At 37.0% G+C, this 12,579-nt stretch overlaps 1 protein-coding gene across 1 annotated transcript in view; it reads right to left on the bottom strand.

The window, feature by feature from the left end:
* Nucleotides 1-40: 40 nt before the first annotated feature.
* Nucleotides 41-12,579, bottom strand: part of LOC123876194 (cyclin-dependent kinase inhibitor 1-like) — a 65,248-nt gene continuing 52,709 nt past the window's right edge. The window contains exon 3 of the mRNA XM_045922374.1: nucleotides 41-709. Within this exon, the coding sequence (XP_045778330.1) occupies nucleotides 564-709 (146 nt within the window). The 3' untranslated portion in view covers nucleotides 41-563. The remainder of the gene's footprint in view (nucleotides 710-12,579) is intronic.

Raw genomic sequence — 12,579 nt, 5'->3', positions numbered from 1 at the left:
CGCGCAGGCCATCCGCGTCGCACTGAAAAGGCCCTAAGGGTTCCGTATGTTCCTTTTGATTTACGGAACCCTTAAAATATTTATGTAAAACACAGCCTCCCGTAAAAAAATCTAAAACCCGTGTTTTTTATTATGGTAGCCCGTAAATCAAGAAGTGGCAGATGGCAACCCTAGTTCTACGTCACAAAATGCATTTCACGCGCGGACACGATTGCAATCTCAGAGAATCAAGACCTAGAAAGATAATACCAGAAAAGCGTCAACTTTATCCAATACCGACAATGCTCTCAATCTGTAGATCGATTCCGGAAAACCTGCATCTATCATTATTATTACAATCGCAATTGTTTTGATTGGCTGAATTTATGGTATTCTTGCTGCAACAATGCATTGTATCCAATAGCGAGCGTCGGCCAGTAAGAGGTGATTGCGATAGTCACACTGGTAGCTGTCCTTTTACCGTAATCGAGCACCTGGGTTGAATTCCTTTTCAGTTTTCAGCTGCCTAAAAAAATCTCTTTTCTTGATGTTCAACTGCTGCGGGTGTTGCACATCGCCTCGGCCTAACTGGTGCGCTTGAAATGCGCCTGCGCAAGTCTCGCCACCTTCGGGGGACGGATGTGCGCCCCGTGGCCGCATTCGTGCTTGTGCTTGTGCGCTGGAGACTTCTTCCCGCTGTTCGCCAGCCGCTTGCGGGGTTTCAAGAAATCTGGAAAGAAGGAAAAGTCGAATTGAGTCAATGGATTGAAGGAAAACAGTTGATTTTGGAAGTTTTGTCTTATTCCGTTAATCGTTGTAGACGGGCAATTCGGGGAATTAAAAAAAATCGAATTTAAAAAATGAGATTCGTTCTCAAAAGAAAATCAACAGGTGCACTAGTATGTTTGAACTTTTATAGTATTCAAATACATTTCTATTTAAATAACATAAAAGTGCGTTTTTGTTACACCATGAAAAGGATGACGTATGTTACAGAATAAAGTGCTCGTAAAATCTACATCGAAGGCGGAGCTGCACCCGAGTAATTTGGTCCAAACTTTACGATCCAAAAACTGGAGGTTCGTTAAGACCCGGATGGCTGTGCAGGACCCTTGCAGTTGACATTTTTACGACTCCATCCGTAGGGATAAGACCGTAAAAAAGTCCCTCTAGCGCACTTAATGCACCAAAATCTTTTTCTTTCAAAATAAATCCTACAAAGCGGCGACGCCCTTTGGGCCCATTTCGAATTTTTGAAAAAAAATATAACCTTAATAACTATAAAAGTTTTACGATCGTTTTACTACCGTTTAATCTGTATCATAATGGGCGAAGGCTGTGAGTTACTATAGTGGGATTGTTTCGAGCACAATGTGTTCCTAGTTTACGAAGCATTGGCGTGTAAACTTCAAAGTTCACGAGCGTAGTGATTAGATAATGCGTATTGCGTACGTTGTAAAATTTTCAAGGCAACGGGCTTGGCATTTTTATGGATAATTTGTTTACCTAGCCGTATCATCATTATAATGAAGTTTCTCGATATATTTACAAGTTAACAAGACACATAAGTTTGTCTTTTTAGACTTTAATTCAATGGAAAAGTTCGTTATTGGCGTTGATGAGGTCTTTCTCTACACTAATAGAGTAGGTATTTGCATTCTTTTCTTTTTAACGAATTGAAACGAAATTAGTGCTACTAGAAAGAATCTAGTGCTACTCTACAAGCAAACACATCTAAAGTCACAAACTTTGACAGTTTTAAATTAAAATTAGGTTTGTCCGTCCTTTTCTTATTACATTGGTAAGAAAAAGATGCAAATACCTACTTATACTAAAAATTAGTTGCCATCCGAATCAGCATTATGTTAGTAACCTAGCACAATTATTGTAGTAATTAGTGTGTAAAGTGATCACACTAATATTATAAAGGCGAAAGTTTGTGTGTGTGTGTGTGTGTGTATGTTTGTTACTCTTTCACGCAAAAACCACTGGACGGATTTGGCTGAAATTCAGAATGGAGATAGATAATATCCTGGATGTAATAAAATCAACTAGATCTAATGGAGCCCAAATAGGAGGACACCAAACTACAATAAAGAGACTTGTTCAAATTACAGATACAAAAATATAATCGATTTAAAAGTCAGCATGTAGGAGCTAAAGCGTAACACGAGCCGAAGGTATATACCTAGGTAGGTAGTTGTTGGGAGGCGGCATGGCAACACGCAGCGACTGCTGAAGGTCAGAAACATGTGATTTGCTCTCGTCTCGCGCACCACGTGGTCGAATTGAGACGACAAACAAGTCTAGATCATCTTTACATTTTAGTGACTATTTTACAAAGGCGCAATTATGAATTGTTAAGGTTATTTTGTGGTTTCTGGCCTCAGCCACATTTGGGTCAAGTTTGGACGGTCACTGTATGCTACTGAAGATCATAAAGGGGAAAATCTTAGGAAAAACCAGTCAAGTGCCAGTCAGACTCGCGCATTGAGGGTTCCGTACTTGGGTAATTTTTCCAACATTTTGCACGATAAATCAAGAACTATTATGAATAAAATTAAATAAAAATCTGTTTTAGAATATACAGGTAAAGCCCTTTCATATGATACCCCACTTGGTATAGTTATTTTACTTTGAAAATTGAGGCATATTAAAAAAAAATCTGTGATGTAACCACAAATTCACGGTTTTCGGATTTATTCCTTTACTTGTGCTATAAGACCTACCTACCTGCTAAATTTCATGATTCTAGGTCAACGGGAAGTACCCTATAGGTTTTCTTGACAGACACGACAGACAGATAGACAGATAGACAACAAAGTGATCCTATAAGGGTTCCGTTTTTCCTTTTGAGGTACGGAACTCCAAAAAGAGGGGTGAAAAGAAAAAGGACTACGAGACATAAGGGAGTGGATTGGAAACTGGAATAGAAGTGGAAAAGTACTTAAAGTAAGAGTAAATTACAAAAAATACTGATTAAGTTGAAATAACAAACAGTAGGCAGATTGTTGTACAAACGTTGTAATTTCAAGGTTAAGATAACGATGAAAACTATCCTAAATTCGACGTTTTTAACGTATTATGCATGTATTTGTCAGAAACCAAATGTCCTTGGCTAAAAGAAGATCGATAAGGAAACAGCCAGTTTGGAAGAATAGTAGATAGGGTTGCTACTTTCATTTTAGTCCCGACTTTCATATCGATTTCGTGTCTATAGGACTTTGTTCGCATAATTTACCAACAGCTTATAGTACCTACTGGGAGATAATGTAAGTAAGAAGAATTTTCAGAATTCCAGATATTGCCCCCTACATCCAAACTCACAAACTTTATCTTTTTATACCTAATATTAGTGTAAATAATATAGACAGTTTGGCGTTTCAAGCGGCTAGTTACCTGGTTGTATTGAAAAAATTATCCTCCTTCCTTATCTTTCCTATCCTTAGTCCTCAGGGAAAGTAATAGGCAGATATTTTAATTTAGTAAAAGCTAATGCCAATTTGAAAAGGTACATCTTTGATTATTCGGATAGAAAAAAAATGATCAAAATGGACAAGTGACAACCCTGCTTGTGGGTAAGGCTTTGGTGCCAGTTAATAATAACGACCATGGCGAGTGTTTTCGTCGGAACCACTGTAAAAAACTATCGCGAGTCAGTTTGTGCAGTCCGGGAACTATGTCAATGACGTCACAAGTGCCAAGGCCGACTGGTCACCACGCGGCTTTAGGCCCATTTCCCGCCAAAACCTTTAACTGACATATCACGTGTATATTAAATACTCGTACGTCTTATAAAACGTTGTAGTCAACCAGTTTTATAATATGAATATTAAAGTAATTATGATATTTACCTAAAAAAAACGTGGAGTCGAAAATAACTAACCTCAAATATTATAAACAAAACAACGACAAAATTTTAATATCACAGATTTTATGATAAACAAAAGATACATAAAATACGCCTATCCGATACTAAACAATCCAAGTGAAAATACTTTCACAGTGTTACGTAACAGTTTCCCGCCAAACATTCAATGGAGCGTTTCGCGCCATTTTCTTGTTGATATAACTCGGATGATTTGGGACGGTACGTCCGCGATACGGAGGCGTATTCGCGATGCTATTTGCATGTGTTTGACCAGCTAAGGCCGGCTCCACACGCGTTGGTGTCAATACTCGTGCCAACGTTGGTCGGTTTTTTTTAAATTCATTATAGGCAAGGGCTTGACCACAATCACACCCGCTGGAAAGTGATGATGTGGCCTAAGATGGGATGCGAAAGATGAATATAATGGAAGAGTATTTTCGTGAGGCGTCCACATGTTGGCTATTAATAATACAGTTCTGGTCCGGCATAGCCAACGTGAAGATGTCCGATACAGAAATTGAAATTGCTCTTAGCGCTTTTACAGTACTGAGTGCATATAATTTGTATTAGTGAAAAAAAAATTTTTTTTTGTGATGTAATCAGAAATTCACGGTTTTCGGATTTTTTCCTTTACTTGTGCTAAATACCGACCTAACATACCTGCCAACGGGAAGTACCTACCATACTTATAGGTTTTCTTGACAGATAGAAACAAAGCGATCCTATAAGGGTTCCTCTCTTCCTTTTGAGGTATGGAACCCTCAAATCCGACACAGAATAGCCAACTTCCAACGTTGGCGCCCCAAGTGTTGAGGCGATTAATGCTAATCTCCCGATCCACACATTGGGCGACCAGTGTTGGGGCCAATGTGTGGAGCCGGCGTAATACGGTTTAAGTTCGTAAACATGCGGGTGTGCGTAAACAAAATGGCCTTGGCGATCATGCGCGTGCGCCGAGCGTGGCCGCGTCGCTTCTATTCAAACTCTACACATATTAACGTGGCATTATCAATATTTTATCACCGCCAGACTAATAATAATATAGAGCTAATGATACACGCCTAAAATATAGTAAAAATGATGAAATTATTTCCCTTTCGTATTCTAAAGATAAGTTTTAACTCATTGGAATTCTGATATGCATGTTCTGATAGTATTAAATTATAATCATGTCAGTAGGTATTTTATTTTAATTTTAGTACATTATTACACAATCAAATGATGGTTTAATATGGAAAATTCAAAGGGAAGGTCAGTTTTTAAACACAAACTTACAATTTATTGTTAATCGATTTGACTTTTACAAGCTCTTATAATAGTGCAATATTTTTCCATTGCAGTGAGTTAGGTAGCGGTTAGGTAACTATTTTCAATTCCAGTATCTTTAAATTTTAACAAGCATAATCATCATGATCAATATCAATGGTTAAAGGTATTCTACAATCTCATCTTGAATATCACTCTGCCAATAAGCACTTGGTCCGCGTGGTGGACTATGGCCAAACCCTTGTCTTATACACTACTAACCAGTTAACGCGCTTAGTATCTGCAAGCGTTCCAATAAGAGTTGTCGAAATGGCGTGGTTATTTTGAGCGACCTAAATATCTGCGCGGGCGCACCACGCAGCGCCTCGCGTGTCATTCGTTGTTCGTGAATTGCCAAACATTTTACTGTAGCGTTTTTATTTACGTGCAAATGGAAATAGGTAATCATTCAATTCACTAGGTACTGTCACTGTTTATGAAAATAATTATGAAACTTGCAACAAAACCTCGAGATTTCACCTGTCAAATGACAGGGGCCGTCGTGTAAATAAAATTAATTTTTTTTTTGAAACTTTGATTTCATGTCACCCCTATTGCTGAAATACCTAATTGACAGATGGATCTATCTGGATCAAACATAGAGCTCCCTCACTCTAGTTCACTCTCGTACTGTAACAATAATAATCATTCAATTACCCAGAGAGTATGACGAATGACGTCTAGCAATAGTAATATACCGTTGAAACACTTCAACTAGTTTGCAAGGTCAGATAAATTGTGCTCTGGATAAAAATTGACAACTTGATAGGTACCTATGTAAAGAATTATCTGGTTTTAGTATACCGAGACCTTGTAAAAAGAAGCGAATATTACTTACTCTAGCAATATTTTCCCGTCCTAAATTGCAATTACCAGTAAGATTTCATGTAGAGAATCAGAGCTCTGAACAAGTGTACATGTAGTAATTTCTCAAAGAAAACATAGGTAGGAGAGTAACATTTTTTTTTTAAATAATTTCGTATTCTATTCAGGTACACCGAAGGTCGCCTCTGATGTAGGTATGCAATATGCATATCCGTTGCCTTACACGACCAGAATCTTTATAGGAGGAGATGAAAAAATTATGGACGAAAGGGTGGGAGAGTTCGTAAAGGATTCATCTAGCGTCCAATTCACTTTTTCCTCCGGTCACGCTTCCTTTAAAATATATATCTCTATGCAACATTATGCATATTGCATTTTACTCCATGGGTCATATTCATGTCATATTCTGTCATTTGGAGCTCAACGCATATTGCACAGGATATGACAAACGCAGACTGAATTCATAATTTCATTCTCAACTTGTACTGCCACAAGAATGTCTTAAACTGTGGAACATGACGTGTGTTATGAAATTAGTACTGAATATATAAAACTCATTACGTTACGCTACTGAAGTTGTTTCGTAGATTCTACGAGTAAAAATTTTGTGAAATGTAAAATAAAATACACAATTTCTTGTAGAACTAACTAATATCTTCGCTTATCGATTTAGAAAATAAGAGGCTTCTGAAAGATGCAAAAGAATACTTAATGCTTAAGTTGAGAAAGATGAAAAACTGAATACTAATCATTACGAGCTCTAACTAGGATATGATAGAATTCAGCAGTCTTATTGAGCAAATTCTGCAGATGATATCGGAAATATTACTTCAAATAATAACAAGGCCATTAGGAAGATTTCACGAACACCTGAAAGAACTTGAACATTCTGAGATGAATCAACGTAAATTGGTCTTCAAGGGACACTAACGAGCGTCGCGTGAGGAAATTCAGTTGCAAGCAAATAGGATGACGTATAAACACTTGTAAAAATGGACACCACGAACGAATAGAATGGAACGACGATAGACGTAGCCCACGCGCCACCCGACGGCCTTACGCTCATTTATTTTAAAAATATATCTTTGAAAACAATTTTACATTTCTAACAATCTGAACACGGGACTGGTTTAATGACGTATAGCTTCCAAACAAGTCTAAACTTGATCGGGCGCGTCCCGTGGCTCGCTACACGTAATCTCGTCGGTAGGTGTGTATAGTGATTGTAAGGGGGAAGGGGGATTGGAAAAAACGGCCGCGGATTTGTCAGGCGTAGGTGGCTGCGCCCCGCAACCAAACAGGTTGTTTGCCTCGTTGCCCTAGCGCACACTGACATTTTATTTTCTTGATTATTGCACAGGGTTACTGTAACCAGTAAGATTTCTGATCTGATATTCTAAAAATAAACAAGATATACTCATATATTTCAATTCAGATTGTATAACTATGACCTAATATGCCTGACAAGCACCAGCTACCGACCTAACGAGCGTGGATAATTTGATTCCATTCAGCTGCGCCTAGACGGGAAACCGAATTATGGCAATGTCGGTAAGATAGCGAAACGGGAATGCCACTCGCTTGCATTGTGATTGCGAACCAGTTCCCAAATATCTAGGTCAAGTGAAAGGCGATTCGATGTCAAAACGCCCGCTTATTGCGGATACGACGCGTAACGCGACCACGTCGACTTGATGGCTACTATTTCTTCCTCTGTAAGTTGTAACTAAATCTATGCTTCAATCTGCAGTTGATTTATTATTTGTTTATAAATACATATTTGTACTTTCTGGGTTTACCGCTGAATCATATTATGTTTCACTTTTGTGGTCATCATTGAAATCTATGTTGTTATCTACAGTTGATTTATGATTTGTTTGTCCTATTTTTTTCTTTTGCGGTTATTGTCTCTACTCTAATCTCATTAATCAGTGTTTATTTCGGCTTTAGTAAGTTCTAATTTATTTCTTCGGACAACCCTAAACGATGTAGTCTAGCACAACTGGACGCTCAAGGAAAAAGAGTAACAAAAAGCAATCCTGCGCAGCTTGAATATCCGTATAACTCTGTATAGGTATACATTATACGCCGGCTACTGGTTTTGAGATGTGGAGGCCTAAACAAATAAATGACAGGCAGGTAGTGTGCATTGTATCCCGCTCTTAACATTTGTTCAATATTATCTGATATAGTTTATTTAAATTGCGGTTGTTTTTTATCTTCCTCGTGACGACGAGTGTTTTTATGTTTTATTGCCTGGACAAAAGGTGAAGCGTGCTTGACAGATAATGAGCAACTTTGTAGGATTTCGAGTGATAAAATATCAACAACATTCACAAAGTATGCCAAATCATTTTAATCATTATTCATTTCATTTGTATCAAGTCTTATCTGTGTTCCCATTATAGTACCGGGATTTAGACATTGCTCCAATAACACATAAACAAAGGAAACCGCCACAGGAAACGCCATTGTCATTGTAGTTTAATCATCATGGGCTGTCTGAGTCAACGACGCGTCTAGGTTAATTTATCAACCTAATTATTTATAGCATGAGTGAAATTGGCCAAGCGAACACCAGGCCTTTGTTAACTTTCATTCTCGTTACTGTAGATGTATTTATTATCATAAACGACAACGTTGACGTAAGCGACAATCATTTAACAGACACGTTAGTGCATCATTAAACTAATGACCAAACGAATAGTGCTACTTTCGATTCTTTTGTTACAAGGCTTACAATTTGAGCAGGCAATAAAGTTGCCTAAAATATAGAGTAACAAGTAACCAACGCTATTAGATAGCTCAAAATTACTACTTACATCCAATGATCTGGTATCAAGCAGGTAATTCCGACAGGTCTAGACCTGCCTGACTTGTACGCTGCAATTATTCAGATTTGATCTTTTATAGAGGATGTCGTAAATTGGATGTTTCGCAGCATTGAATTCAAGTTGATACATTGAATTAGCGTTTTTGCTGGAGTGCATTTTTTGTTGCATTAGGCGGGTCAGTGTGAAATTAGTGAGTCTCTACCTGAGTTTATCTAAATTGAGATTAGTTTTCACACGGTTAAGAGCTAAACTCAAGTGTCCGCGATGTTGAAGAGATTGTTAGTTTTCATAAAGTGTGTTATCAATGTCAAGCATATGTCAAAGCTTTAAATCATGTTTGCTTGGCTACAGTGGTTTCGCGTATACTCGACAAAAAGCTTTCCAAGTGATTGATAGCTCAACTGATAAATGTTGCTAGCGGCAGCGCATACATGTTTATAATTTTAGATTGATCCAGCAATGTCAAGAGTAGATAAAGATTATAGAAGGTAGGAATATAAAAAAAGTGATGCAACATCGTAAGCTTTAAAAGAGCATTCACTGATATTTGAACTTCTGAGCAGGTTTTTAAGTACTTTTTACGTTGATCTTACATCATCAAATACCTAGCTGGTTGTGCTAAAAGTGCATTTGTTTTGTAAGCTCGAAACTAGTTTTGGACAACTTGTTATTATATCATTTGAAATTTTGTTTTTAAATAATCAGTGATCGAAAATAGTTGAAGATTTATCCTTACATAATGAATTAATTGATTAAGCGTGTTAAAAGTATATCTGTGCAATTCAGCTTCAAACTAGATTCAGATGAAAACATGCCATGTTATGAAAGTTTAATATCGGAAGTCAATTGTCTGTAACTTTTAATTTACATTTTTCTCTTAAGAGGAGTTTATTTGAAGAATTCAATAGTTTGTGTGTAAATCTACGAGCCTGTATAACTTTGTTTAACTAACTAAAAAACGTAACCTTTTTTTAACTAACTAAAAAACGACTCATTGTTAAACAAAATTGGCAAACCACAGACACAGATGTTCTAGAACTACCAAACATTGGATTTGATTGGTATTCCAATAGGAATCAAACTAAGTTTAGACCCATGTTAAGATCGTAGAGATTCATTTGATGATAAACGTCATTATTATAATGTGAATACAGATCAATGATCTATTGAATGGATTGAACATAGCTAAGATAGTGCATAGAAAATAGAAACCAGCGACGTAATTGTGAAAGTAAGTGAGAAGGAAGCCATTGTAGCGTGGCCAAGTGGTAAACGCAGTGAATGGTTTATGGTGAATATCTAACGACTCGAGACGTGCCGTGTAATGGAAAGACTGTTTATAATTTAATCAACCTTGCTTGGCTATTGATAAAAACAAACAAGTTTTACAGGTACTGACATATATCCATATATAGAAACGAAAAACTGACTGACTGACATATGAAATTCAAATTCAAATCATTTTTATTCAAGTAAACTTTTACAAGTGCTTTCGAATCGTCAAAATAATCTACCACTGGTTCGGAATGCTGATCCTACCGAGAAGAACCAGTAAGAAACTCGGCGGTTGCTCTTTACAGCTTAAACCGCTGGGTCACGAGGCAATCGTGAGATAAACATGAGATTTTGAATGTAGGTTCTCTTTATGACAGAACTCCCTACCTAGGGTTTTTAAATTCCTCCCAAACATGGCCGTCATCACCTTGTTACAACTACAACACAATAGTGGTTTGGAATTGCCAAATCTAACAATATTGCTATCTTTCTCCGGCAAAATATTGGGAAAGGGATAACACTACTTTTAAACCTGAGTGAATTTAATTATTGTGCGTTACAAATTTCAATATATTTGTCAATTGAAAGATTTTGAGTCCAACTTTGATTTTCTAGTAATATTTTAAATCATACGATTTCTATCGTATCCTTGGATCTTTAGTCTTTATGGTAACACCCTATACAGTATCTAGGCGAGTTCATTGGCACTAACTTGTTAGATCTAGGGGCAGGTGTATCCGTCTGGACATCTCGTTCCGTATCAAGTACTTAGCTTCGTATTAAATCAATCGATATTTTCAGTATTAAAGGATTGATTAAGAATATAATTTTATTGTAATTGCATTAAGATTGGATACAAGACGTTGCAATAAAACTTATCTAGCTAACCTAAACTAATTCCAAGTCCTGCTTTTATGCATTAATGACAGCAATACTGGCTGTATAGACGTACTGGACAGCCTGGCTGATTCTTTTTGCAAAAAAAAAATGCTAGCAATTTTGTCACCTTGTAACCACAATTTTAAGTGAATGAATTAAATATGCTTAATATTCCTACCCCAAAACAATAGACTAAATGAAGCGAACTTGAATTTGACTTATAAAAGTTGGTAGACAAAAATGAACAAAAGGTAGACCAAGCTATTGACTATAGACTATAGGTTGAGTATGATGTATCTAGTGCAAGTAAAGTTTACAATGGTAACAACTTTATAACGAGGAAAGTAAACGTAAAACTGAAGAACATTAATGAATGGCTAATAAAGAACACCCGGTGGGCGGCGAGATCAAAGCGATGGGGTACTGAGCAACCGGGTATGCGCGGGCGCATCGCGCACCCAGAAGCGATCAAAGCGCCGCCATTATCGGCCACTTGAACTATCGTCGATGCGCATTTCGAAGCTACCGGCGTACACAGTATCTTTATCATCTCTATAGGACTTTTTTACCTGGTAAAAACAGAAAGACATTCTTTCGAGTGGTAAGTATAATTTTTTCAATAACTTCTGTTTCAAAATTTAAGATATTTACTAATGGAGCTTCTAATGGATTTCTATAAGAAAAAGGTTAAACGTTGTTTTTTAATTCCAACGTTTTCCCTCATGCCTGGCGGTTGAATATTTTAACAATGCAATACAAATGAGATTGTGGAAATTGTAGTTATGCAGTCGTAACATGTAAAGCACAATCAAAGAAACTACAGACCGCGTCATTTTAAGTCAGCTATAAATCAGATCTGCAGTCCGTAACAAGCACAATTGCCTCTGAATTCGCAAAGAAAATCTGTGACAAATTGCAGGATTGTTCTTACGTTTCTGTTGTGGATTCGTCGCATTTTATGCAATGCTGTACTTATTTAAAAAAAAAAAAAAACAATTTTAGAAAGATTGGGCCAAATGGAAACAATCATATAGATTACTAGACGATGCCCGCGACTTCATCTACGTGGATTTAGGTTTTTAAAAATCCTGTGGGAACTCTTTGATTTTCCGGAATAAAAAGTAGTTCATCAAAATTAAGAATTTTGTTGGACCGTGAAAAGCTAGCAGACAGACAGACAGATACTTTTGTATTCATAATATTAAGTATATGGAAGTATGGATTAATTTTATCAATGAAATAAAAAAAATGGTACTAGTTACTATAAAAGTAAATGACCCCTAATTTGTTACGCCTTAATGAATCGTTTATTTATAGTTCTAGGAAAAGAAAACAAGTGTGTCCACGACACACTAATCTTAAACTAGTCTAAGTATCGACCAATTTGGACACGAATTCGATGCTCCAACTAGAAACGGTCGGAGCACGCAATCTACGTTCCCATGGTCGTTAATATTTAAATACTTCGAAACAGGAGCCGAAATAGCTCAATAAATCGGGAGTACAATGAGATCGATAATTCCATAAGACACGTAACGGGTGAAACGGTAGCTAAAGAGTTGAAGAACAATGTCTCTATAGCGTACAGCATTGTTCCGAGATTTCTGTCTA

The sequence above is a fragment of the Maniola jurtina genome, chromosome 21, assembly GCF_905333055.1.
Source record: "Maniola jurtina chromosome 21, ilManJurt1.1, whole genome shotgun sequence".
Taxonomy (NCBI): domain Eukaryota; kingdom Metazoa; phylum Arthropoda; class Insecta; order Lepidoptera; family Nymphalidae; genus Maniola; species Maniola jurtina.
This window is presented reverse-complemented; position numbering and strand designations above follow the sequence as displayed.